This window comes from Toxotes jaculatrix, chromosome 5, assembly GCF_017976425.1.
Source record: "Toxotes jaculatrix isolate fToxJac2 chromosome 5, fToxJac2.pri, whole genome shotgun sequence".
In the NCBI taxonomy this organism is placed as follows: Eukaryota; Metazoa; Chordata; class Actinopteri; family Toxotidae; genus Toxotes; species Toxotes jaculatrix.
In genome coordinates, this window is record NC_054398.1 from 4,392,111 (window position 1) to 4,418,431 (window position 26,321).

Below are 26,321 nucleotides of genomic sequence, written 5' to 3' on the forward strand. Positions count from 1 at the left end.
TCTATGACATGAATCTATGCCGCCATCTTCTGGTCATAGATATGAACTACAAAATAACAGGTCTAAGGGTTTTTTTTTTTTTTAACAATAACACCGAGTTAACTTTAAATGTAGTCTATCAATATACTAAGGATTACCGTGTAGAATAACAGCTGCTGCCATGTAAAAGATAAAGTATATTAATCTATACCGTGGCTTAAGTGAACTGCCATGAATTCACACAAGCACGTCTTTCATCCCTACATCCAAAATCATATTTCTAGATGGTAAGACGCTCTGATACTCATCTTTGTGACTTTGTGGTGAACTTTGTTTTATTTTTGGTATTTTAAAAACTAACAACAGTAATGACAGTATTTCTTCCCAGTGTCTTAATGTTTTTGAACAGTGGTGACTGTCGCCAACTTTCTAATTCGATTTCCTCTTTTTTTAAGCTAAAGCAGGCTACGTTTGCCGTGATTTCTGATAAGCTTCCGCATAAAAGTCAAAAAGTAATACTTCTAAAAGTAATAATTTATAATTAGTCGTCGGGAATGTCGACACTAAGTCTCATAATGTTGAGATTATCATTAAAGCATCAAATACACGTGTATCTGGCACTTTAAAGCTCCAATAACTAAGCTGAGATATGTATGAGCGCATGAGAAAAAGATGTGAAATAGCAGGGTAGCGGATATCCCTGTGGACCAATCACGAGAAAGGCACTGATTACAGACAGGACTCTCAGCCAGTCAGAGCAGACATTTCGGTATAGTGGGCTGGTTTTGCTGCCAGAGTTGGGATAATGTTAAACACAGCTGTTTTCTCTTTGACTTCAGGACTCATGGCAGATTACAGGGAACGTACAGCTTACGTTTTGCACTAAATTCATTCATGGACATTGAACAAATCCTCTGGTTTCATCGGTGAGAATTTTTTTTTTCCCACAGTGGAGTCCGGTGAGGTAATGTCTAGGAAATGTTATAATGTTATTCCCAGCGGTAGAAGCAGCAGCATTAGGCCACGCTAGCTTTGTTTTTAAACTTTAACTCCAACACAGTCCCGCTCACAGTTGAGACTTGGTGACTTGGCTTCTGCTGAAGTTTTGGGAGACCATGAGGACGGGGCAGCTCTACAGGAAGGGACTGTTGTGCAGTGCGGGACAGCAGAGCGGGGCGGCTCCGATCACAAAGTCTGTATGATTGAGTCTCCTTGAATGGGGCGGCGTATTTTCATCTTCCCTGTCATTCTGCAAGAACGCTTTCTGTACCTCTGCGGTCCGACCGGCGGACGGGGACACGGCGGAGGGACTCCTGACTGCCGTGCTGCGCGCTGAACAAAAACAGGAGGCGACTTTTGGTTTGGATTATGGTTCGGAAAGGCCTGCTGCTCCGTCGCCGCTGGTCCGCCAACAAAGGAAACGACTGTTGCTTCTTCCATTTCACTGCCGTGGCCGCGGTGTGTGGAGACAAACATTGAGAGTGTGAAGTGAGAAACAGCTTCAGTCACTGACTTAAGTGAAAGTTGACAAATAAGCTCTGACTTTATGGCCACTTGAGAGTAGCGCTGCTCACGCGCGCCGGCGCAATTACGCACGTACACGCAGCATACACACGCGCTCCCTTTGTTGTCAAGTTCACTCTCAGCTGAAAGTCTGACACTTTAACTCCAGGTGCTGTCTGACCAATAACAGTTCAGACACCGTTTGAGTGGATGTATGAGGATGGTGGAGAGCCGAAGCTGTGTCCAGAGGGAGGGGGTGTACCGTTGGTTCTCCTCCCTCACTTCAGCCCAGAGAGCTGAGTTCCTGTGCGGGCTGCTGGACCTCTGCGTTCCCATTGAACTCCGGTTCATCGGCTCCTGCCTGGAGGACTTGGCCCGCAAGGACTACCACTCCCTCCGGGATGCGGAGATCAAAGCTAACAACCCGGCCGACCTGTCGGGCCTCACCAATATCACTGATGAGGTGGTGCGCAGCAAGCTCCTGGTGTCCCTCGCTCTGCTCGGCTCAGACAACCGGGAGGCAGCGGGGGTCCTGTACCGGACACTGACACACATAGACACGGTGATCAATAACTATGGACTGGCGCTGAACGACGGGAGAACAGAGGAGCAGTTCCTGTTGCTGTTCACCATGGCCTCCAACCACCCGGCCTTCAGCTTCCACCAGAAGCAGGTGCTGAGGCAGCAGCTCAGCCAGATCCAGGACATCCTGCAGGTGAGAGGGATGCTCCGAGTGGAGAGCCACTAGGAAGTTCACATGGAGAGTACAGAGCCAGGGGACCAGCTTTAACTTCTATTCAATCTGAAACACTTGTTTTTATAGGCATCAAATCTGTTAGTGGGGTAAATAATTCCATATATTTCCCATTCTAAACACATCACCTTATTTTAAGAAACCATTTCATTGGTATCAATGTAGGGAAGCTGAAAAATCTCAGTGGCAGATGGCGCTTTACAACATTACTAATTATGAAATCAAATGTTAGTCAGCTTTTATACACATACATATAACCCTTTCTCAACATGTATATGCTCAGAAACAGAAATTCTATTTAAACACAGGAAAATGAACTTGAATTATTCCATTCAAAAATGTTGAATTAATTCAAAATTAATTATGTTAGTTAACAGCACAAGTGATAAGCAGTATACACTTTTGCATGTACAGTCTGTGGAAACAGACTGTACATGCAAGCCCTACACAGAGGAAGAGACTTTCAGTGTGTTTTTATGTGGGTACTCTGAGAGGAAGTGAAAGCAGCTCCAAAAACGGTCCTGTATGGTCTTACTGGTGTGTGAATGGCATAAACAAAATACAAGTAAAGGTCCTGTTGAATGGCTGAGTGAGAACATGTGGTTACCAATTGTCTGAACAAAAAGTTTGATGGAAGAGCTGATAAAGAGCAGGTGTCACAGTGAACGTGCTGCAGGCAAGGTACTGACAAGGTGCCCTGTAAATTCAGAGCACTGGGCGTTGCCATCCAGCGCCCTGTGTTTTCAGTTATCACCACCTCCGCCCATCCACCGGGCCCCTGGCCACAGGTGAGGTTTTCACCTGTTCAGAGGAAAAAGAAACAGTCATCATAGCAGGTGAAAGACAAACAGAACTTTCTTTTTTTCTGAAGCCAGCACAGGAAGTATATTACAAATGAGTTCAGCGCACTCACATGTTACTTATAGACCAAAATTACAGGTGAGACATAGTCAATGACAGGCTGCCTTAACACAACAGACCTCAGTCATGTTATTCAGTGGTGAATAGAGTAAATTACATTGCCTGTAGGTGAAAACTGACAGTGAACAGGAGTTCAGGATCTCGGCCACAGCTGAGGTCAGATTAAAAACAAAAACATATTGATTTCTGATAAATCCATCATCTTTATAGCTTCTGCGATAAATTTCCTCTTTTGGCAGCTGTAGCTTCAAGGCTCTCAAAGTTTCAGTTTTTAAAAGAGATCGTGTTTGTTTTGATTTATCACAAGACATAATCACTACAGCTCATCCAGAATAACTGAGTCATAGCTGCTAAAGGTTTGGGCAGAAAGTCGAGCAATAACTTGTGATTTATTGTGATGACAGGATCAAATCATTTACACTTTTTAAACTTAATATATGGTTTCACTGTTTTATGGTGAAACAAGTGTCGGCACAAGGCAGCAAAAAGCCTTTTCATCCCTTTTGATGAACAGATTATAAACAAGAATTGCTGTATCTTTACCAGCTCTGTTACAGGTAGTTATAATTGTACTTTTCAGGGCCTCTTACTGCACCTGTTGCTTGTTCCAGGTGAGCAGCGGAGGAGCAGGAGAGGCTCAAGCAGTAGGGCCTGGTGGGGATCGAGCTGCCGTTTTTTACACTCAACCACATCACCACTCTCACCATCAGACCGTGTCCCTGTCTCTGACCTCGTTGTCCCCCGCTGCCTGCTCCCTGCCTGATGCCAGCGCTGCCTACCTGCCTCTGTCTGCCTGCCAACCCTGCCACACGCACTGCACCTGCTGGCACAGGGTAGGGAGCATAGTCAGAATTTGTCAGCTTTGTTAGTATATACGTGGAGGATTTCATTGCCATATGTGGTTTTGGTAGTTTTATCCTTTTTCATTAATATTTGGGAGCTTGAATTAGGCTAACTGGCTAAAAGTCAGTTTATGTCTTCAGCTGATTCTGGTAGCAAGTGAATGGACCACCATTTTTGGGTTTGTCATCTGTTGTTTAATACATCCATAAGATCCTTTCTTAAATTTAAATTATATGAAATTATGACTCATGTAGAACTTGAATTTCTATTGAAATCTATTAATCTAAAACTAAATGTAGATATAAAGCATGAGACACTGAATTTAATCTATGTAGCCTGCAAATCAAACCACAAACTCAGAACACGAATCAAATGCGAAACAAAAGTCAAAGAAAAACGTGAACTGCAGGTCAACTCTTAGACTGTTGTCTACAACGTGGTTCTGTAGTGGAAGTTAAGTGGATAATTTACTGTGTAATGGATTAGGCATTCTGTTGAGTTTTGGTGCTGAGGAGCAGGGCTTTCATCTGCTCGTTCCTATTGTATTTGTATCTCGGGCTCTATTAGCATGACCATAAGGAAACACGTGGCTACACAATACAACCTAGTCCTGACCGTGTCATGCTAACATTTTGTGCCTATAACTTGCCAAGAAATGTAGCAGCGAGCCAACAAAAGGTGGGAAGAAGACAACTTGGTAGCCAGCAGCAGCATAGGTTGTCGAAACTATTTTTAAAAACTTTGCAAACTACTGAGTTAATCTTCTGTCTGTTAGAAAAAAAAGTGTGGAGCTAACAATTAACAGGTGTTTTGAGTTGCAAATGTACAAGTTTTAATGAATTAGCTCCAGACTGAACGGCTCAGGCATCAGTAAAGCCAGACATGTGATACGTGACGAACATATTATTGAAAAGAGAAAGGCCAAATAATTATTTAGTTTTGACATTAACTAAATCAGATATGTTTGTGCTAATATGTAACAGAGGCAGTGTAGTACAGTGAATCACCATTGTCATACATAAAACACATACTGTTTACATTAACCCTCATAATGTGTGAGCAGGATTTGTGTAAGTGTCACCAGATGTTCAGAATTCCCCTATTTGGAATTAGTTTCTTAAGTTCCCACCACTTTTCTGTGACAAGTCCAATAACTAGTCCTGATCTAGTGAAGCTGGATGTGGAGTTTAAACCATCCGTCTTTTTAAAAAAATGTATTTATATTTTTTTTGGTGACGAGCCAAACCCCCGTCACGTTTTGAAATGTGAAGAGATGCACTCTTCTTGTAAAACAAATACTGTCTCTAATAACAACATCAGTGGTCAACCATAAAATATCCAAATACAGATGATGGAAGAGGAAGAGAGAAGAAAAAGTCTGTAGTTGTTTACAATCAAATGCGGTCCCTCCGCCGGGATGTGTTGTAATAAAAGGTGGAGATCACAGGCGGGGGGAGAGGAGGGGATTTCCCAATGATGCAGGAAAATGAGTGGTTCATTAACCATCTGTTACAGCAAGATCTGGGATCATTGTGCAGGGATTTGAAGAAGGACTAGGTAGACATGGATCAGGACTCGTAGACATTTGGAAGAGAAAGAAACTATCGGAGTGAGTGCGATAAAGAAAAATGGAAAAACAAAGTTACAGAAACAAAACACCGGTTAAATTGTTTCTATTTTTCAAAAAAGAAATAGACACACACACTTCGGTGTTCACACAGAGGCAAAGCAGGCACACTGTTTAAACATGTGTGAGCACTGAAGGGAAAGTACCCAGCTCAGAGAGGAGCGTTTGTATTTAGTGTTTTGTTGCCCTTGGCTCCTGCTTAGTGCAGGTCAGCACATTTCTCTATGCTGAAATCAACCCCTCTGTGGTGTGTGTGTGTCTGTGTCTGTGAGTGCATGCATGTGTGTGTGTGTGTGTGTCTCCAGTGAATCCCCAGGAAGTTATAAATGCTCTTACTCTCTCGCTCTCTCTCGCTCTCTGGCTCTCATTCCTTCCCTCAGTCCTCTGAAGGGAATGACAGGGTTTCATTGTAAACCAGAGGAGTCGCAGACATTATCTACAGTAGAGCAGCTTTTAGCTGGACCCACTGTCACCTACTGTAGATAAATTTGGCACAATAGCTGAAGGCTGTAACTGTGTGTATCTCTACTGCAGTAAGGTCTATGTTAGCCACAGTGCTAGGAGGCTGGGGGCAGCGTAACAGAAATAAGTATGAAAGCCTTGACTACTGGTCCAGTAGTAGCCATCAGTGAAGTCTCACATAATCAGTGGTGGAAGAAATATTCAAAACCTTCACTTAAAGCTGCACTAATCCATATTTTTATATTTACAATAAATCAAATCCCTATGAGTAATGTGAAAGGGATCACTCGTAGTAAGAAACCCCCCCCAAAAAACGATTATCCGTCTCTACAATCTCTCGGCTCTACAGAGTGTTTTAGTGTCTTTTAGCTTATTGTTTTGGCTTTATCTTAACTTCCGTGTTTTGGTCCACTCTCACAGCTCTCATCAGACACATCAGACAGCTACTTCAAAGTGTAAAAAAAAAAAACAAACTCTTGATAAATCTATTTTGCACTACCTGTCCAGCACCAGATGGCAGACAGATGAAGTTGGCAACTAGCTGGGGAACATAGTGGAGCATTTAACAGCTAATCAGCCAGAAAAGTGGCTCAGAAGTTGGTGAAAACCAAAACAGAGCTAAAATGAGAGGGAATACAGGATTGTGTCAGGTGATCAGAAACACAGCTGTAAAGGAAAGTGAATGTTCCTCTGTGTCTGCGTGAATGGGCAGTTTGTTTGCTAACACATTTTCCACAACACTTGTTATACTGCCCCAAGTGGCCGTTTAAATCAATTAATGCAGCTTTCTTTGGAAACAGTTGCCACTGTGACCACAAGTGGCCATTACAGGATAATGGCCCACTGAATTTTCCTTCATTTCCCGAAAATCTTTTGAGCTTAAAAAGTCGTCATCAGGCGATTTGACTGAGAAGAAGTGGAATGGAGCCATGAGCAGGAAACAGCAAACATGTCTTGCCTTGTGGATTTCTTGTTTGCTGGTCATAACAGAATAAAGTAAAGCTGTAACAGCCAAACCCCTGTGCAGGGAATGGAGCAAGTGCTTTGCTCAGTTTAACTTTTTATTTGTAAGAAAAAGATTGTGTTATATCTTCCTTCAAAAGGTATGTCTTTTTTTTAACATTTAGTCAGAATTTTAATGCTGTAGCTCGAGGTGGGGCTAATCTTTAACTACTCCTTGTATTATTTTTAACGATTCTTTATACGTAGATTCAAAACATAGTTTTCTATGTAAGAGCTTAATCTTCAAAGTCACCAGTAACTATAACTATAAGATAAATGCAGTGGAATAAAAAGTACAATGTTTCCTTCTGGCCTTGAGTAGATGCATAAAGATGTAAATATACTCATTAAAGTCCCTCAAAATTGTATGTAAGTGCAGTTGAGTAAATGTGCTTGGTTACTTTCTACCACAGCACGTAAGACACATCTCAGTGCTGCACCGGTCGCTGCACTCAGTTCTTCCTCCAGGATTTTAAGTCAACTTGCATAAGCTTATTTTAACACAAAGCAGCTGGGTGCACAGTCACTCCAGAGGAAAAGCAGTTGAAGTTTGGTTTCTCCAGCGGGATCTAGCAGCAGAAGTTGCAGTGGTATGAGCAGCACATATAATATGCTGGCCACATCTGTTGGGGCCTGTGCAGACCTGCATAATCACCCTATTATACGAGTGCTTTATATATCTATAAAAACAATGCCGGTGTCAGAATTAACAGCAGAGTTAAGCTGACTTTTGTAGGAGAGGGAGGAGGAGCTGCTGTCAGCACACAGTCTGGGTTTTTATAGTTTCAGTTGTTTCAGTTGCAGTGTTCAGGGAGGTTCACAAATATCTGGAATGTATCTTTATTTTATTTCCACATTTCTTGTTTTGTTTTTTTTTCTGTTTCTTCCTCGTAATCCTTCTTACTAATTCCTTCGTTGTTCTCAGGAGTGCTGTTTTTACTTCATACACCTACAGTGTTACAGAGTTAGAATCTCCTTCCCCTCACTTACAGTCTGCAGACAGAGCAGAGAGTTGGCAGCTTGGGCGAGTAACGTGCGGATGTGGCAGTAGCTCACTTAATTGTTTTCAGATCTACTGCCTCGTGCTGTGCTTGCTTGCGTGTGTGTGTGCGTATGATTCTATGCAATAGCACATATTGGGTTTTCCCTCTTAAGAAGGAGAGACAGCTGCACGCTCACAATGCCAACGTAATCTTTTTATTTTTAATTTTATAAATCAGAATTTGGAGGGATTTTCGTGCTGAACTGTATGACTTAGAGAATTCCAAAAGTACAACTAATAACCATAAATTAAACAAGGGCAGATACAGAAACACAACACATCTACCACCAGCTGCTTTTAAACACAGCAATGGATTACAGGTAGTATAGTGACTGAAAATGCTCACTCAGTCCACATTCCATACATTAGACAGAGCATACTACATCGGAGGAGACAGTAAATGATTGATTAAACCTTTACCCTCATTTACATAAAATCTCACTGAAATCACATGAACTACTCCAGATGAACTACAGTGGTTGAATTTCCGTGACAGACAGAAGTATGTTTCTCAAATAGGTCCACTGGCTCTGAATTCCCTGCTTTGTTTACATGTCAGGGGTAATATGCAATTAAAAGTATAAACACTGTTTTATAGTGACAAATTGTTTATAGCACTGGCTTTGGGTTGGGGTAATATTTCATAATCTTGTGGGCTTTAGGGATTTACAAACTGTGTTGTTTGTGTTAGAGACTGACAGTTTGTGGTACAGAATTTCCACGTTAATGTCCTGCTTTCAGTAAAACATGCATTAACTTCATGAACAATAGTTTATTTTTTAAAAATCTGTGGTAATTATACTATAATAATTATGCAGTTTTTTGTTTTTATCCTTTTCTATTTACACCTTCTTTAATGGATGTTTTTTGGCTGCTGCAGCGCCACTAGCTGTAAACACAACGCTGCCATATTACCACCCATTAAAGTTGATATGACGAAATTGTTAGCAAACAGTTGCCTGTTTATACATCTAGCATCAGTATTTCTGTACACCTGACGAATGTAAGTCCAATATTCACTCTCTTTTTTGGCTCTTTTGGCTTCTACTGTATACAAAGAAATGTGAATGCATCATGTGAAGTACTGAGGTTTTCTGAGAAAACGGCTGGCTGTGGTTGGAAATGACTGGTTAGAGCAGTGAGAGTGAACCAGAAAATTAAAGTTGCAGGGAATTAAACCAAAACAATGAGCTGAAGGACACTGAAACGGCAGTTTGTCACTATGGGCAGCTCCTTTCACATTGTCCATAATCATTTGATCCATTGTTCATACTGAAACATTGATTAGTGCAGTCTTAAAGAGCCTCACTAATACAAGTTGCATACAAAAAAATCAAAGTTAAAGTTTCCCCTCAAAAAAAAAAAATAATGTTGACATTGTTAACCCAAAGAGGTCAGTGTCAAATTTTGGTGGTAATCTCTTCAAATCAAAGAGCAGCTCTTCAATGGAAAACCTCTTAGAAGCAATAATATCTCTCCTATTCTCTTGGGATTCTTGAAAGGTTCAAGTAAATCTAGAAAAATTACTAATACAGGAGTATTGTAAGTTGGAGTTTTCCCTATGTGACTAAAATCTGATTTTTAGGGGGTGATAATAGTTTGCCAGTTTCATTTCCTGAACCAGGTTAGAAAGGCTTGGTTGGAGATCTGGGATCAGTTGCAGAGGTACTCCTGAACAAAACATATCAAGCCCAGTTTCAAATGAAGCAGCAGTTCGTTCAGCAGTAAAAGGCAGCTCCAGGTTTAAATGTGCATTTGGACGTCAACTCTTTCTCCCTAAAACTGCTCCTCGAGGTTGTTGCTATAAATAAGAGCACCCTCTCAGCCGACGGGCCTGGTTAAATATTGGTTTGCTCTGCGCTGCCAGATCTTTCTCCTCACTTTGTTTTAGCACTGTGCCAGCCCTGGAGAGTGCTTTGCTTAGTCTTCGAATTCGTTCAAACAGTGACAGCACAGAGCTTAAGCATTGCATTCATCTAGATGGTTGTTGAATGTCGCCTTGTGTGGGTTTTTGTGACTGTGAAGGCAACTGGTTGAGAAGTGGGGAGGGGGGTGCAGTGTGGGTCTGTTTCTGCAGAAGCAGAGTTCACTGTGCAGAGACATATTTCACATTGAATAATAAATATGACACAATGACAAACTTTCCATTGGATAGCTCTGCCTCAGGGTTGCACCTTGAGGTCACTGTTATATTGGTACCACACATGTTCCAGCGAGCAAACAAGCCCTTCTTAAGGCTGAGTAGGTAACATTAGCCACTTAGCATGTAAATGTTCATACAGTCTCCCTGCTGGTTTTTCTGACACAGTTATTCATCACCGCTTTAGCTGGTGTCATTGACAGGCGACTTGATTTGTCGTGTCCTTGTAAAATTTGTATTTGAAAGGCAGATTTTTATGGTGTTGTATTTCTCTGTAGTGTAGCACAGTGTTAACAGTGTTACTTATAACATTCATTCTTAGCCATGGAGCTCAGACCATTTTCTGACCCCCAGAAACCCCGACCTTTGCTCTGTGGTTCTAACCTCTCTGCTGCTAAATGATCTCTCGCCCCTCTACTGCAGAGCCAGAGCAGAGAGGCCGGCACAGTGTCAGGGCTGAGTTCAGGGGTCACCATGGGACGAGGAGACCAAGCGGTCAGCCAAGACCTCACCCCTCCTCTTCTAGACCTCCCACCTCCTCCTCCTCCCCCTCCTCCACCACCTCCTCCTCATCTGCCCCTTTCTTTACCGGCTGGACAAGGCCTGGATGCAGCAGCACCAACAAAAACCCACCAGGGGAAAACAGGAAAAGGTGAGCTACTGGAGCATATATATTACAGAAGGTGCTGTTTTCATGTATCTACTACATTTCTAGTTTGTTGCTTAATTCCTACAAGAACACTTACAGCAAACCAGCACTATTTACAATACATATGGGCTTACGTAATAGAAATATTCTCCACTGTGCTTTTCTGTGACTTTCTACTTTTCTTGATCTCACTGTCTCTCTCTTACTTACTTCTTGCATGCACGTATGGTTTCACCCCCACTCTCCATCTGTGCGTATCGGCATTGTGCTGTACACCCAGTTAAGCCCAGTTGAGCAAGATGTAGCATGCTGGCACATCTGAACACTACAACTAAGCTTAAAGAATGCTGCCCTAAGGGTTAGGGGTGTGTGTGTGTGTGTGTGTGTGTGTGTGTGTGTGTGTGCGTGTGTGTGTGTGTGTGTGTGTGTGTGTGTGTGTGTGTGTGTGTGTGAGAACTGTAGTGCATGTCACTTAAAGACGTGGTTTCAGGTTCAGGGTGATCCGTCAGAGCACTCATCACCAAGCATCCCTGTCGTGATGAAACTTTAAAATTTGTCTCTACATTTGAGCTCAACACATTGAATAAGAGTCATCATGCATCTAGTGCTTGTGCTAAGTGAAAAAATAAACATTCATTTTTGTCATAAAAGGTCTTCAGTTTTATTCATCGATGATTTGAATATCACAAATGAAACTCCCTTCAATCCTTCTGTTGTATTAACTGGTAGAACAAATCTCAGAGCTGTGTATTTAAAACTGTGCGCAAATAAAACCATAGCTGTCTACATTTCTAGATGCTATTAGTGACAGCCATTTAGCTTGTTTTTTATTTAGGTATTTTTTGTGTGAATTGACCCTTTAAAGTTGCATTAATTAACTTTTAGCCACTAGTGGCTAGAATAACTGTTACTAGACATTTGAATCGGTTGATGTAAAAATAGTGATTGAAGGAACTTTATACACATTGGTATATCCATCAAACTAATTTAGTGTCTATATACAAATATCGTTGTTTAGTGCAACTGCTCATGAATAGGACGAAAAAGCCCTAAAACTCCACAGATGATTATTCTGGCTGATTAGACTTATGCTTTGGTTAAAGTTTGGCAGCTCTGACAGGACAGTGAGGAAAATTTTAAATACTGTCTGTATACAACCACACAGTAATGAGGTGAGGTCTACAGGCAAAGGGAAACACTTGTGTGTTTGTATGCTAGGTCACAGTCGCACTCACACTGGATTCTTGGTTTTCATTAGGCAAATTGATCAACTAGGAAACCTATAATCATCATCGTCCATTTAAAATCAATGACCCAGTGATCGGCTGGTGTCTCAGGGTTTACAGTACAGTATGTGGTTTAAGGTTGGGCATGTTTCCCCCCCAGCCAGTCTGTTATTGTCTTGGCCCCGGGCCTCTGTCTGTAACACAATACTCAACTATCTCACTACCTCATGGTCACACCACATAGCTGTCACCAGCACAAAACATACTCACACAACACACGTATTCAGTGTGTCAAAACGCATAAAACACGAATGCAGGGAAGCATACATTCACATTCTCACAGACACACACAGTTAAGTTTATATGCCATGCCCTGCTGTTTTCCCTGGGTGTGTTTACACTTGCTACCTCAGGTCAGGCAGAATGAGCCACATGCTTTCACATGTAAACTGCAGCTGTAAAGTAATAAAGTCACAGAGGAAACATGAGTGGTATTTATCAGTGTATTATCTCTTCAGATAACTGAACGTCTTCTTTTGATCACGTCAACAGCGTCACACACGGCTGGACTTCTTAAACTGTCTGAGTGTGTGTGTGTGTGTGTGTGGCAGCCAAGATTACTGTGAATGACAGACTGCATTTAGAGCCTTCCACAGCTGCTGCCCAACAGGCACACAGCAAGGTGGTGAGGGGTGTGTGTATGTACGCGTGTGTGTGCAGTGAAAGTAACCACTCTCTCTCTTTCCTCCTCTATCCCTCTCTTTATTCATCTCCTCTGTCTCCTCATGTCTTCCCCTCCCCTGCTGCTTGTCCCTGCACGCCTGATGTGGTTTCAGACAGAGAGCTGTGAAGTCTAATACGTCTAAATCGATACCTGGAGGCCTTCTGCTCACACACACACATAAACACACACCCAAGCGTTCCCACCATTTCAACTCATTTTCTATCTAATGACGTGGTTCTAATGCCAGTGGAGCAGCCCCAACCTGCCTCTCCACCTGAGGCAGACAAGCTTGCATGCAATGTGGAAGAGAGAATGTTATTGTGGGTATACAAGTAAAGGAGAGATGGATTTAATATATGTTTTCAATTTACACTGAATGACTGGGAGTGAGTGTGAGGGGTGGGGGGATCACGAGAGCAAGGATTCTGCATCAGAGTTTCGTGCTGGATGAGTATGAAGAGGTCCTGACTGCAGTAGTCTTGAATGCCAGCCCCAGTGTTTTAAATACAAATAGCTGCAGTCAGGCAGACTGTGTGTAGTGCACAGGTGAGGCTGGACAGAAAGCAGAGTTTGAGGAAGTTGAATCCCAGATGAAGAGCAGCATCTTGAATGAGCCGTACAGTAGGAGCTGTTGGGAGGGCTTTGGCAACGCAGCCAGGACAGAGTTTCTGTCCAGACGGGAAATCAGAGTGTACAGTGTGTCCTCCAGGTACAGTATGTACATACATGGGAAAGTTGTTGGCAAGATTTTTGCCTCATTTGTTGGACGAAATGTTCAGTGACTCATGGTTATGGACAATGAGTTTGCAGAGCCAGAGATCTCCAAGTTATTGTGGTGGTTCAAATCTTCATCTGCGGAAATTAAAAGAAAAGAGAAGCAGCTCTCACATCTAGGTCTCACATCGAGTTTGGCTCGTTGGTATATGAACAGATTTATGTGAACAGATTTTGTGTAAAGTTGTGAAACAGGCTGCTCTTCTTTCAGTGGGGATTGAGAAGGTGGTGCTGAGAGGAGTCAGCACACACAAGTCTGAAGACACCAGTGAATACGTGTTCGAGGTCAGTACAGTGTGAACAGCACACATACACATACACATGCAGACACATACATGCTCACTTTTCCAGACTTTCTCTTCATGTTTTTACCCTTTCCTTCCACCTGTTTCTTTCTTTCTCTACTCATCACCTCCTGACTTCTGCTCCTTCTCTTCCCTCCTCCTCTCCACTCTCCCCTGCTCCTCCAGGTGAGCTGGTCAGATGGTTTTGTGTCATCTGTCGTCCGAACTCAGCAGGAGGTGACGGAGCTGCTGTCCCAGGTCAGGACCATGGAATCACACTTTCCCTGATAGAGATGATCTCAAGCCTTATCAGGCGTCATTCTACTGTTGACATTTCTCAAGTGTTTGGGGTCTATAAAGTTATGAATGAATGAATGTATTCTGAATTAATAATAATACTTCCAATTTTAATTATATAAACTGTCAAAGCTGTTTGATTAGACAGGTTTTATGTAGTGACACAATGTGCTCAGTTTAGTACGCGTCTGTCTTACACATGTGACTTTTCTCTCTAAGCTGTCACAAGCATTTCCTGATGAAGGAATGGAGAAGTTCCTCCCTCAGTCCATAGAGCTGGACCCCAGGTGAGACCCATAAGCCTACCTGTTTGTCTTTTGCCATTGACAGGTGTTGCTTCTTCTGGTGGTGTGCCATCGCTGAGGAAAGTAAGGCTAATTGATGAACAATGGATGAATTTTGGTTAAGGGGAAATGTGAAATATATAGTTTTTTGTTGTTGTTTTGTTGTTTTTTTCACATGCAAACATCCTCTTTTTGCCATTTTGGAGCGCCACAGCTTAGATCATATTAGAATGTGACCTTTTTTCACAGAAGACCTGTTTTTGCTTTGATTATTTCACTGGAAGTTGATCGTGTCAGCACTGATACATTTCACCTTTCACGTGCCAACTTTCCACCTTGCTGGCAACAGAGAACACCTCAGCCCACACCCAACATCACTGACAGTCAGAGGTGAAACAGTCTTTAAACATTCAGCCTGAGAGCGCAGTGAAACACTGCTGTTTTGCCTTTTACTAAAACTGAGAATAGTACTGCATTAATCTACATCTACACCACAAACAGTATTGTAGAGGTAATCAATATTCTTGTCTGTTGTTAATATGTAATACTCAAAGCTAATTCTTCAGTCCACCTCCATGATCGCAGGTGGATGTAATGTGGAGTCTTTTCATACGTTCTCATAAGTTGAAGCATCTCTACCTGTAGTTTTTAAATCCAGTTGACTGTCTGTGGCCTCCCTGTGTGTGTCTGACTCCCCGCTGTCCTGTCTCTCTGCCCACACCCAGGTGTCTGACAGCATTGCCTGGCCATGTCCTCCAACACCACAGCGTCCAGCTGTTCTTCACCTCCACCAGACCTCTCTCACCCACCTGTCCTTCCTCCCTCCCCTCCGCCTTCCCTCCCTTATCATCCTCTCCCCCCACAGCTCCTGTAGCCCCGACCTGCCCGTTCACCTCCAGCTCTAGTGAGTCTTTACTTTCTTTTTTAGTCAATGATGTCTTCTTTCTTGGACTTGGATTTTTTTTTTCTGTTTCTTTCTTTTAAAAAATGTAGAGCAGTAGGGGTGATGCTGATGTCATGAGTGTGAGTCTATAAAGCCTGAGAGTTTTTATAGAGGGCACCAGGGATATAAAACAGGAGATCCCTATTCTTAGATGCAGGGAGAGAAGGTGCCAAGAAGGGACACGGCAAGAGGGGCAAGATAAAAGATTTCATGTCTGGGTTCTGGTGTTGGAGATGAGAGAGAGGGGAGGGAAAAAAGAGGTAATGGAAAGGACAAGGCCCTGAGTCTGGATCCTGGTTGGTGGTAGTGAAGAAGTGAGAGAGGTGAGACTGCAGGCAGGATTTTCAGTTTGTGTTTTGGAGGTGTTGGAGGGAGCGGATGGGGTCTATTTTAGTCTGGTGTGGGAATTCAGCGTGGCATGTTTGTGTTGGGAAGCCTAGAGAGTGGTGACCTCATGTTGGTGTGTGTGTGTGTGTGTGTGTGTGTGTGTCTCGATTCTATGAGTGTGACTTCATCCCAGAGAGTATTTTTAGCCAGCAGTGCAGTACAGTGTGTTTCTGAGTGTACCTTTTTGTGTATCTGTGTGTGTGTGTGTGTGTGTGTGTGTGTGTGATTGTTCCAGACTCACAGGAGACCCCAGGGAAGCAGGGCTAATATGAATGTGTCTAACCCTGCTGTAATGCGTAACCACAATCACACAGACCTCTTCCCTCCACCACAGTCTATCACAGTCCATCCTCCACGGGCTGAATATGAGGCTGTAATATCACATTGATTGCATTGAACACATGGGTCACTGCTGCTGTGCTTCTGTTCGATAGGCTCATTTCAATACACACACAGCAGATCACACTGATACAGTCTGCATCTTTATGTTATTGTCATTTGATATTTCTGAAGCTTGAGTGTGAGGAAACCAAAAGATACCTCACACTATCAGTGGCTTTATTGTCAGTCCTCAGACTCATCAGGTGCAGTTCTTTTGGAGTTCCTGATCCTACACACCAGTCAGTATGACTTTGTGGAGCACAAGAACTTTGCTAGTTATTTCCAAAGCTTGAATTATGTTTTTGATAGAAATCCTGAAACTGAAAATGTAGCCTCCATATCGAAGGCTTCAGGAAAGTCTAAGAACATTAAAGCAGAGGATGAATCTAATGTCTATGTCCCCAATTTGTTGTATTCACCAAACAGGACATATTCACTCCAGTGTCATTGTGAGGAGACAGCATCTACATATGATGTGCAACATCTCAACTGTCTCTAATATATAGAAGTAATTGATTAATGGATTAAGAAAAAGTGATATTGATTGTACTGCAACTTGCAGTCTCAGAATGGGACTGATAGAAATAACTCAGAAATAAAGGTGTGTGAATAACCACGACTGTCCAGCTGTGGAGGACAAATATTTGGACCTCTGTTTTGCTAAAGGAGCCAAGATAAACTTGGAAGACAAAATAAGTAAAGAGGAAGAAAAGAGAAGCGTTTTGGCTGATGAAGAAAATGTAGACAAAAGTAGGTGTGTTTCTGCGATTCGTTTTTTATTCATAGACACATCTATAAATATTTATTTTATGAATAAACATAACTTTAGATCCTCCGTTGTTCCATTTTCCACAAGTTGACCATATCTGCCAGATTGCAATTATGCAATAATATTAATATTATAGTTTCCACAGCAGCTGGTCACTTCTTTCACTGTCACGTCAGACCCACGGACCAATCAGTGCGCTTCTTCATATGACACATTTGTGGTTCTTAGGATTGGAATATGTTGGATGATACTGGACTTTGAACTTTCAGAGCTCTGCGGACTGTGATTCCCATCATTTTCATACTCTTCATACTTTTCAGTGAGCCTGGGTACCCTCTATATTATGTTTCTCTACTCAGTTATTCAGGTTTTTTCTTTTAATTTGTTACTGTGCATTAAATGATAGGACTTACATTGTTGGGAATTAATCAATGCACAGGATTTTTTATGCTGACTGCAAGACGACCTGGATTTTGGTGAAAGTGAAAATGATGAAGGTCCTTTGTTTTTCTCACAGATGTTGACTGTATGGTTCAGTACAGAGGAGCCAACAGGTAAGATCCTTCACTCTCTGTTTGATTTTATATCATTCCTCTTCATCATCATCATCATTTGTGACGCCTCTGATTGTCCCTCCTCTCTCAGGGCAGTGTACAGAGTAGCCAGCGTCCAGCCCGTCGTCAGCACCCACAGCTCTGTCTTGACTCGCTCCACTCCTCACCTCTCCTCCCTGCCACCTCCTCTTCCTCCTCCTCTCCCTCCCTCCATTCCCCCTCCCCAACACTCCCCCCAGCTGTCCTCCCTCCCTCCCCCCATGCCGTCCCTGCCCAGCCAGAGCTCTATGGCAGGCGGAGGTGATAGCTCCTCCCAGCCGCATCCCCAGCACAGTCAGCCGCACTTGTACTCTCAGCAGCACTCCCAACACCACCTTCATCCACAAAGCAGCAGTCAGTCCAGTACTCTGCCTCAGTCCCTCCACCTGTCCCATTCCCAGCCAACGTCCCACTCACATTCCCAGTCCGTTTCATACTCCCAGTCCCGTTCTCAGACTCATACCCAGCCACCATCTCAGTCTCAGCCCAACACTCCAGAACAGAACGGCATCCTGGACTGGCTTCGCAAGCTTCGGCTCCATAAGTATTACCCCGTCTTCAAACAGCTCACCATGGAGGAGGTGGGTCAGCTTCAGGTTCTGTCATGTCTTTTGTTCATGCAAGACATCTTAAAGAAAACATTAAGTTTACATCCACTAAACCTGTATTTCCAGCTGTTGTCATGTGAAAGTTCATTCAGATTTAACCTGTATGTGTGTTTCTATGGAACTGCTCTACACATTCTGATTCTGTTTTCCTGTGTAACCAGTTTTTAGCGCTGACAGAGGAGGACTTAAACAAGTACGACTTGACCCAAGGAGCAAAGAAGAAACTCAAGACCCAGCTCGAGCTACAAAAGTCAGTAGAGTAAGCTGCAAAAATCTTGAATCCAGTTTTTCTTAGTCTTTTTTTTTTTTTTGTCTGAAACCGTTTTTATGCTGGGAGGATGATGTGTCACTCAGTTGTGAACAGTGTGAAACTCCTCAAAACATAGTTTTGAGGAGTTGATGGCACACACCATCCACAGAGTCATGTTAATGAAAAATAACCTGCAACATGCAGAGAATGATGAGCGAACATTTTTCTGCAATGTCAAATTTAAACATTTTGGGACGTGCGCTCAGTTGCTTTCTTGCTGAGAGTTAGGTGGGAAGATTGATGTGACTCTCATGCTTGGACAGTAAATATGAATCTAGAGCCAGGAAGCGGTTAGCTTAGCTTGAAGAATGGAAGCAAGGTAAAGTAAAAAATCTAGCATGGCTCTGTCCAGAGTTCACAAATATGCCTGTCAGCACCTGTAAAGATCACTAAATTAACATGTTGTATCTTTCTTGTTCAATTTGATTTTGTGTGGATCAAATGAACAAAAACCACATGTTAATTAATCTGTAAGCACTTTAGAAGAGCTGGTGTGTGTAAATCTGAGCTTCGGGGAGATGAAGGCTAGCTGTTTCCACCTGTTTCCAGTCTGTATGCTGAGCTAACTACCTCCTGGCTCTAGCTTCATCCAGTTGTGAGAGTGGTATCAATCTTCTCACCTCACTCTTGATAAAGCAAATAAGTTTGAAGAACTTTTCCTTTCACTACCCCAGAAAGTAGAAGTGGCGATGAGGCTGCAAAGCTGTGTTGTTATCTGAAACTAAGGTATAAATTATAAATTACTGTACAAAATAAAGTTCCTGTGTCGCCTCATTGTGGAAAAGTCCCACAGTTCAATAAGCCACTGTTAATAGATCCAAATTACATCAGTGGGGAAACTGCTACATCATGTGAATACACATTTCAGCTTTTCTGACACTGATCACCTGAATGGACTTTAGACTGAATTACCATACATCCTCTCACATTCTCAAGTGCTCTGAATCTCCCAGAACATCTGGAGAAAATCTTGAGAGCAGATTTTGAACTGAGGGCCACAAAGTACTTTGAAAAGAAACTGCTCTGTTGTGATTGCTCTGCACATACAAATTTGTCCCTGCACCCACTCAAACCTTGACCAGCAGGTAAATTCCCAATGGAATATTTGTTTTCTGCTTGTATAATAGATTTTTCATTCAAATTATCAGAATAGTTTTAACTTCAGTATTGGCGTGGATGGTTTTACATAACTCTACATACAGAGCGATGTGTAAGTTGCAACTTTAGGAATAAGCTCTAATTCTTATCTGTAAAACAAGAATAGAAGTGTTGGCATTCATTTCAGGTCCTTTTTACCGTGTAAATGTGTGTGGCAGCGCGTGGTGAAGTTAGCAGATGCTCTGTCCTATTAACGATTAACAGACAAACTGATCGGTTGCTGATTTCCACAGTAAATACAGAGCAGTAACCGTCCCTACAGTGTCAATGGTTAACCAGCTGTAGGTGGGCTGGAGAGATAACGTGTTCTTAAAGCAGGAGATAACCAACACAAACGCATGGAAAAACACAAAAACAGGGACGTGCAAGCAAATGTGTTTTCACGCTTCATCTCTCTAAATTACCCAAACACGTCCATGCACGCCCACACACACACACACACACACACCTGAACCTGCTCTTATTATCTCTTGATCATGTTTCCATCCCCAGTATCAACAGGTTTCCATTAGACAGGTGACAACACTGTGCGTACACGTGTGCTTGCGAGCATGTGTGTGTGTGTGAGTGTGTGTATGCGTGCTAAAACAAGAAACAATGGAAAGTTCCTGCAGTGGTTTTCCATGTGTTGGGTTTGCAGATGTGTTTAAAGGAGCAACTGAGATGCTGAAGAACCTTTTGAGTGGACAGTGTCTCCACCTGGTGGTCATTACAGGACATTGTCTTTAATAACTGTAAAAGTATATAAAGCTTATAAAAATCATCTGCCACCCTATATTTATGGTAAAATTTGCTTCTACAAAAACATGAAGTACACTAAACAAGATGAATCACAACATGCATCAAACATCTCTTTTTCCACCCTGTTAATTTACTGTTTGGTACAAACTCCCTGTGTGTGTCCTCAGCAGGGAGATGAAGATGGAGAAGCGGTCCTGCAGCGGCATCGCCAGGGTGACACCTTCCAGTCACATGGGACCCTCAACACACCCCACCTCCACTGGAGGTAACTAAGCTGCTTTGTCTCAGGCTGCTTGTTTAGATATGAGAAAAATCAGACAAAATCTTTTTCAGCAAAGTTGATTTGCTGTTTTCTGAGCAAGGCACTAAATCCCTGACCTACTCCCGAGCAGACGCTCAGTGTGAAAGTATGGATTTGTATGATTGTGAAACCCTAACAGTCCAAATATGTTTTCAGGAGAGCTGCGAGTGGAGGTGGATGCTGTGCCGCACCATCACCCCGTCTCCACAGACAGCAGCTCGTCCTCGGGCTACTCCAGCTCTTCCTGCTCACCGCGGACACCGCTCTGCTGTGACTCCACCTTCGACAGGAGCAGAGACATTCACAGGCGTAAGTTTTCTAACAGGACTGTTGAATTATTATAGAGTGATAAGCCTGAAAAACGCAAAGAAGCCAGATGAATTTTGGAAAATTTTGGAAATTATGACTTTTGAAGCTTGACAGGGGCGTTAGTATTTTTCTTATTGCTCCATTCTGTCTGTTTACTAATTCTGAGACCAAATAATTTTACACTAGTACAGACATTCACATCAGCTTTTCAACAGATCACCCTGCATCTGTGTTTCAGGTGTGTCAGGTGTGTCAGGTCCAGATGCAGCAGGAGGGGGACCAGATAAGGACCGGTCCTGCCTCTTCATCCTGAACTCCAGCTGCCCCACAGGCTCCAGTCGCCCCACAGCCCAGGTCCTACCCGTCCAGACTGATCCAGCTCCTCCTCTCCCTCCCTCCTGCTCATCCCACCTCCCCTTCGGTCTCCCGCAGTCTCCCTACCACCCGCAGGCCAGCTACCCCCAGACCCTTCTTTCCCCGGTCTCAAACCCAGCACGGATCCTGACCTCCCCGCGCAAGCCCCGACCCCCTCCGCTGTGCACGGAGGACAGGACTAAGCCGCTGGGCTCGGGTCTCCCTGCTGCTGCTGCAGGCTTCAGTCCGGGGCTCAGTGTGGGGATGGGGGTGAGGCTGGAGAACCTGTTCCCTGGGCTGAACGTGGATGGCTCCTCTGCGCTCCAGGACTCTGTGGTTTGTCGAGGCCTGGCAGGAGGTGCCATGGGTTTGATGGTAGAAACCAGTTCTGCTCTGACCTCCACCTCCAACAGCCTCCACCACGTCTCCCACCCTCCCCTCCACTTCCACCTCTCATCCTCTTCATCCCCCTCTCCATCTGGATACTACTCTTACCCTCCTCCTTCCTCTTCCTCCTCCTCCTTCACTTCTTTGTCCTCCTCCTGTCCCTCCACAAAGTCCAGCTCACAGTCTGGGAGCTCCAGTGGTGGAGGTGGAGGTGGCTTTGTTTCCATGGCAACCTCCAGCAGTGTTCCTGTGGCTGCAGTACCTGGCAACACTTACTACTCTCCCCAGCCTACCTCCAGTCCCTCCCCTTTCCCATCCTCTGCCTCCTCATTGGATCAAAGTTCAGGTCACACCCCGTCTGTGTGTGTTTGCAGCTCCTGCGGTTGTCGGGGGAACTGCGGCACCTACGGGGCGTTGCCTGGGTACGCTGCGGCCGGCTACCTGCAGCCGTTCTCGGCCGGCCCTTCCCTCTTCACCCTGGGTCCTCTGCTCCATCTCAGCCCCCTGTTAGCCTCATCCAGCACCGCTGGCACCGGCGCCACGCCCTTCTCATACCCGATGATGATGCCTCCGCCCCTCTATCGCCACAGTCCCATGTCACATGACCAGCAGCAGGGCTTTGGCTTTTACCAGCCGCATGGCATCATGGGAAACGGAGGCCAGAAACGGGCAGCAGGGAGCCTGTCATGTTATAACTGTGGTGCCAATGGACACAGAGCAGAGGACTGCAAACAGCCGCCCATGGATTCAGCACAGCAAGGTTAGTGAAATAAAGAGTAACTGAGTATGACGTGTGCTGCTGTAACGTTTCCTATTGATTAACTATAATCAATAGACAATGATTGTAATTAATATTATTGATCATAATTAAACACTGAAAACGTGTCCATGAATGAATTTCTGTTACCAGGATGTCTCTGGAGAAAAATGATCTCTGTTACATTAGAGGCATTTCCTGTTATTTGTGTGTTGAGAGATGAAAATGTGTCTCATGGGAGCTTTGAACAGATTGTTATTATTGCTCTCATGTTTTCTCTGAGGCAATCAGTGGTAATATTCTCTGATGGATTGAACTACCATTGTTAGAAAAGCAACACAACACAAAAAAGTCTTTATGTTGTATATTTAAATGATCACAAAAAACACCTGATCAACAAACACTTGTGCCTAAACACAAATTTTGAGATTAGAAATGTTGATTTCTTACTTTTTTTTACCTCTAATGTTCAACATATAGTGGAAGAGTTTGCATCTTATTTACTTTTCACACAGCTTTGCTTCCGATTGGTCTGAAAACTAGCCCCATCTATTCATTTAAGATTGTAAAGTTGCAACTTTTTTAATTCTTACATCAAGAAAATGATAAAATTATAACCACAACTGGGTTTTATTCATAACCCATTTTTTGACAGAAGAGTGTTCTTAGAAAAAAAAATGTCCATAAAACAGTTAAACTGATTGCAGTGCAATAAATGATTACTAAACAATATTCCACTTATGCATTACATCAAACAAAACTCTTCACATGTAAAATACAAATTTGAATGATTAATTTTCTTTCTTCTTTTTTGTGATCGGGTCTAATGCAGATGATTTTTTTTTAAACAGAATTCCAGCATCAATAGCAGATCTTTAGCTCGAATTGAAACGTTAGCATCTTATTTGACCTTTGCAAAGCTTCAGCACAGTAACTATGTCTCTCTGTTGTGTTTGACAGGGACATTTCGACTGAAGTACACTCCTCACTCTGACAATAAGGACTCAGAGGACTAACCAGCACAATCACCACAGGATCTGAACTGTCATACTCCCTGACACAACTGTACCTCATGTTCCTGCTGAAGCTCACAGGCAGCAGCCACACAGCTGAAAAGGCACGTGGGCTCAGACGACCTGGGTCTGGGGTACAGCAGGTCTGTTCAGGGACTGCTCATCTGAAAGCAGAGTTCTCCTTTATCCTTCAGAACTCTTTTACAACAGATCAGAGAGATAAAACGAGGATGGAAAAGAAACAGGAATGGTTTGTGATCAGAATACTTCTCATTCCTCCTCAGATACAAAATCCCTGTGAAAGGTGGGATTTGTAAACTCTGCCACGCTTTATTTCAGAGACCTAACTGTAACCTCAACCACATAGGAAACATTACAGATAATAGAGCCATGTTTACCTGGAGTGGGTTATGAGCATTTATAGTCTCATAGATCGTTCTCAAACCAAAGGCACAGCCCTCCAGTATTCTGTTACCTTCCTGGGCACTCAGTCAGGTACATTTTTAACTGTATGTCCACATGTCTGAACGCACAAAGAAGCTACAGTGTTATTTTCCCTTTGACTGAATCTACCAGTAAAGAAGTTCATGGACTGCTCAGCTTTAAATCCAGTCCATTTCTAAGAGTTGTGTCCCAAATCCATTCTGCATATATAGTAGAGACTATATTCTAATTTGTGCAGCTATAATACAAAAAGGCAACAAATCTAATCATTAATACTGACAGGGCAAAGATGGTCAGACTGCAGCTTTAGAATGACACTGCCAGTTCACCCTCACAGAGAGACAGCAAAACCTTTTCTGAGGTTTTCCTGGATTAGTTCTAATTTTCTTTGATGCATTTTACAAACAGTTTTAAATATACTTTTTTTTGTCACTGTAGTCAGCACACTACAGAATCAAAACCTGCTTAGAATCAGTGTGTACTGTAGTATGGATTTAGGACACAGCTAAGCTGTTACAATCCGTTAGAAGCAATAATAAAAATAAGTCCGGGAAAAGAAACGAGTGCATTTTAAAGGTACAGTGTGGAACTTTTGACCACCAGTTGTGCTGAAGAGCAGTGTTTTGATGAGTGGGCCCTCAGTAAACATGGATCTAAACTGTTTAAAATATTTAAACAAATATTTAAATCAGCTTTGCAAATGTTTTGTAAGGACAGAAAAGCACTCATCATGTTTGTCACTGCCCAAGGATGAACACCATGTGTGTTGATGGAAAAAAACGAAACAAAATGGAAACACAACACAACATGTTGGTTTACAATAAGACTCCACAAGGCTCAGAGAAAGTTAAAAAGAAACCAAGTACCCCTGATTCAAGGGATCAGTCCTCTGAAGAAACGAGCTCATGAACCTGAGGTTCTGCTGAACCTGCTGCTCCACCTCAAAAACTTACTTGCCTTACAATGAACACAGCTAACATTTTAAACTAAAATGTTGCCTGTAAGAGACTGACCAAGTGTGACAATCAGAAACTCCAGTGAGCTGCATGATTCCCAGGTTTAGAGTGTGAGACTGGCAAACAAAGCACCGGGTTAAATACAGTTAATCAGTGTAAATATTTCTATCATGCCAAGATCGCAAAGAACATCATGTGTGTGTCCTCTGGACGGAGGTTTGAAAAGAGTCAGGCCGTGTTGGTTATATGTCAAGAAGTACATACTGCGTCAAGAAATCTGGACTTGGAGAATCCAGCCCCTGGTCTGGGACACAGTATGAACCTTATCACTGCAGCATTGCAACTGGAGTCCCTTCTCAGCAGCCACCTTTCTGCCCATGTTACTCCTTCAGCAGTGCCTGGGGCTGATCCAGTTACTTTTCAAATGGCCTCCTGTGCCACACAGTGTTCCTAACAGAGTGCAGACTGAAAATACTCAGTTTGCGTTCTGATAGTCTCTGCGGTTTACATCAGTGTATCTGTCGTCATTCGAGGTGGATAAACAGTTCAAAAGTGCCAATTTTCTTTCAGCTCAGTTTGATGTTAAGACGAGCGGATGTTAAACTCCAGGAGAGATGGAGCTGCCTCTTTTTGTTATTAACATGTACGGTCTTTATGCCAGATTAAAGCCAGGAATGTTGAATTTTGAGATTTGTAAAAATGTGTATGTGAGTGTTCACAGTGTATTCAAGTGTCTGACTGTGAGTGAGTTGCTGGGCAGGACCCAGAATTTTACAGACACGAGGACAGCTGGTCCTTCAGATGAAACTCTATCTGTGCCCCCGGAGGGCACAGCATGGCGACACGGGATGTTTATTTAAAACAGTAAATGCTGTACATTCAGTGTGTATAACAACTTCTGTCTGTTGTTTAAAGAATAATGAGTCAACAATGTGCTTTTCTAGTGTGATACAAAATGGCACCAGACTGTGTGTTTTCACAGAAATGTGGGGCTCAGAATCAACCAGCCAGCCCTCAGCTGTTTAAATCTGAACAGTGCAACTGTCTAAATAGACATGACCATTTAAAAACTTTTTTTTCAGCAGTAAAAAAGCAGAAAACTTAATGACTTTATTCATTTTTATAGATCATACCAAAGAAAGCTTTCTTTTGAGATTTTTTTTTTGACAAATAGCTTCACTTTTGTTTTTTGTTTTTTTTTGGACTCCTTATTTCTCTCTTTAGATCCTGGTGACGTGATGCTCCATCATGCATGTTGCTTCATCTTTGGTAAAATGTGCTTTTGAAATATTTTGTGCAGATGTTTGGACACAGTTAATAATTATCCAGTTCATTTGTAGGACAGGTTTTATATGGCTTTATTTGTGTTTTAAAACTTGATTGCTTTATCTGAACTTCG

General features: G+C 42.9%; 1 protein-coding gene across 4 annotated transcripts; it reads left to right on the top strand.

Moving 5' to 3' along the window:
* Positions 1 to 820: 820 nt before the first annotated feature.
* Positions 821 to 26,321, top strand: zcchc14 (zinc finger, CCHC domain containing 14). Of its 4 annotated transcripts, none has more exons than XM_041037675.1 (14): positions 821 to 2,197; positions 3,769 to 3,990; positions 10,697 to 10,925; positions 13,858 to 13,931; positions 14,117 to 14,188; positions 14,447 to 14,514; positions 15,237 to 15,415; positions 17,509 to 17,545; positions 17,637 to 18,165; positions 18,354 to 18,451; positions 20,569 to 20,666; positions 20,859 to 21,011; positions 21,250 to 22,512; positions 23,470 to 26,321. In XM_041037675.1, the coding sequence occupies exons 1-14, from the start codon at positions 1,697 to 1,699 to the stop codon at positions 23,523 to 23,525; spliced, it is 3,579 nt and encodes a 1,192-aa protein (XP_040893609.1). In that variant the 5' UTR covers positions 821 to 1,696; the 3' UTR covers positions 23,526 to 26,321. The 4 variants fall into 4 exon arrangements, with proteins under 4 accessions (XP_040893609.1, XP_040893610.1, XP_040893611.1 ...); XM_041037676.1 differs by having other exon boundaries at positions 18,354 to 18,442; XM_041037677.1 differs by having other exon boundaries at positions 18,354 to 18,442; positions 21,259 to 22,512.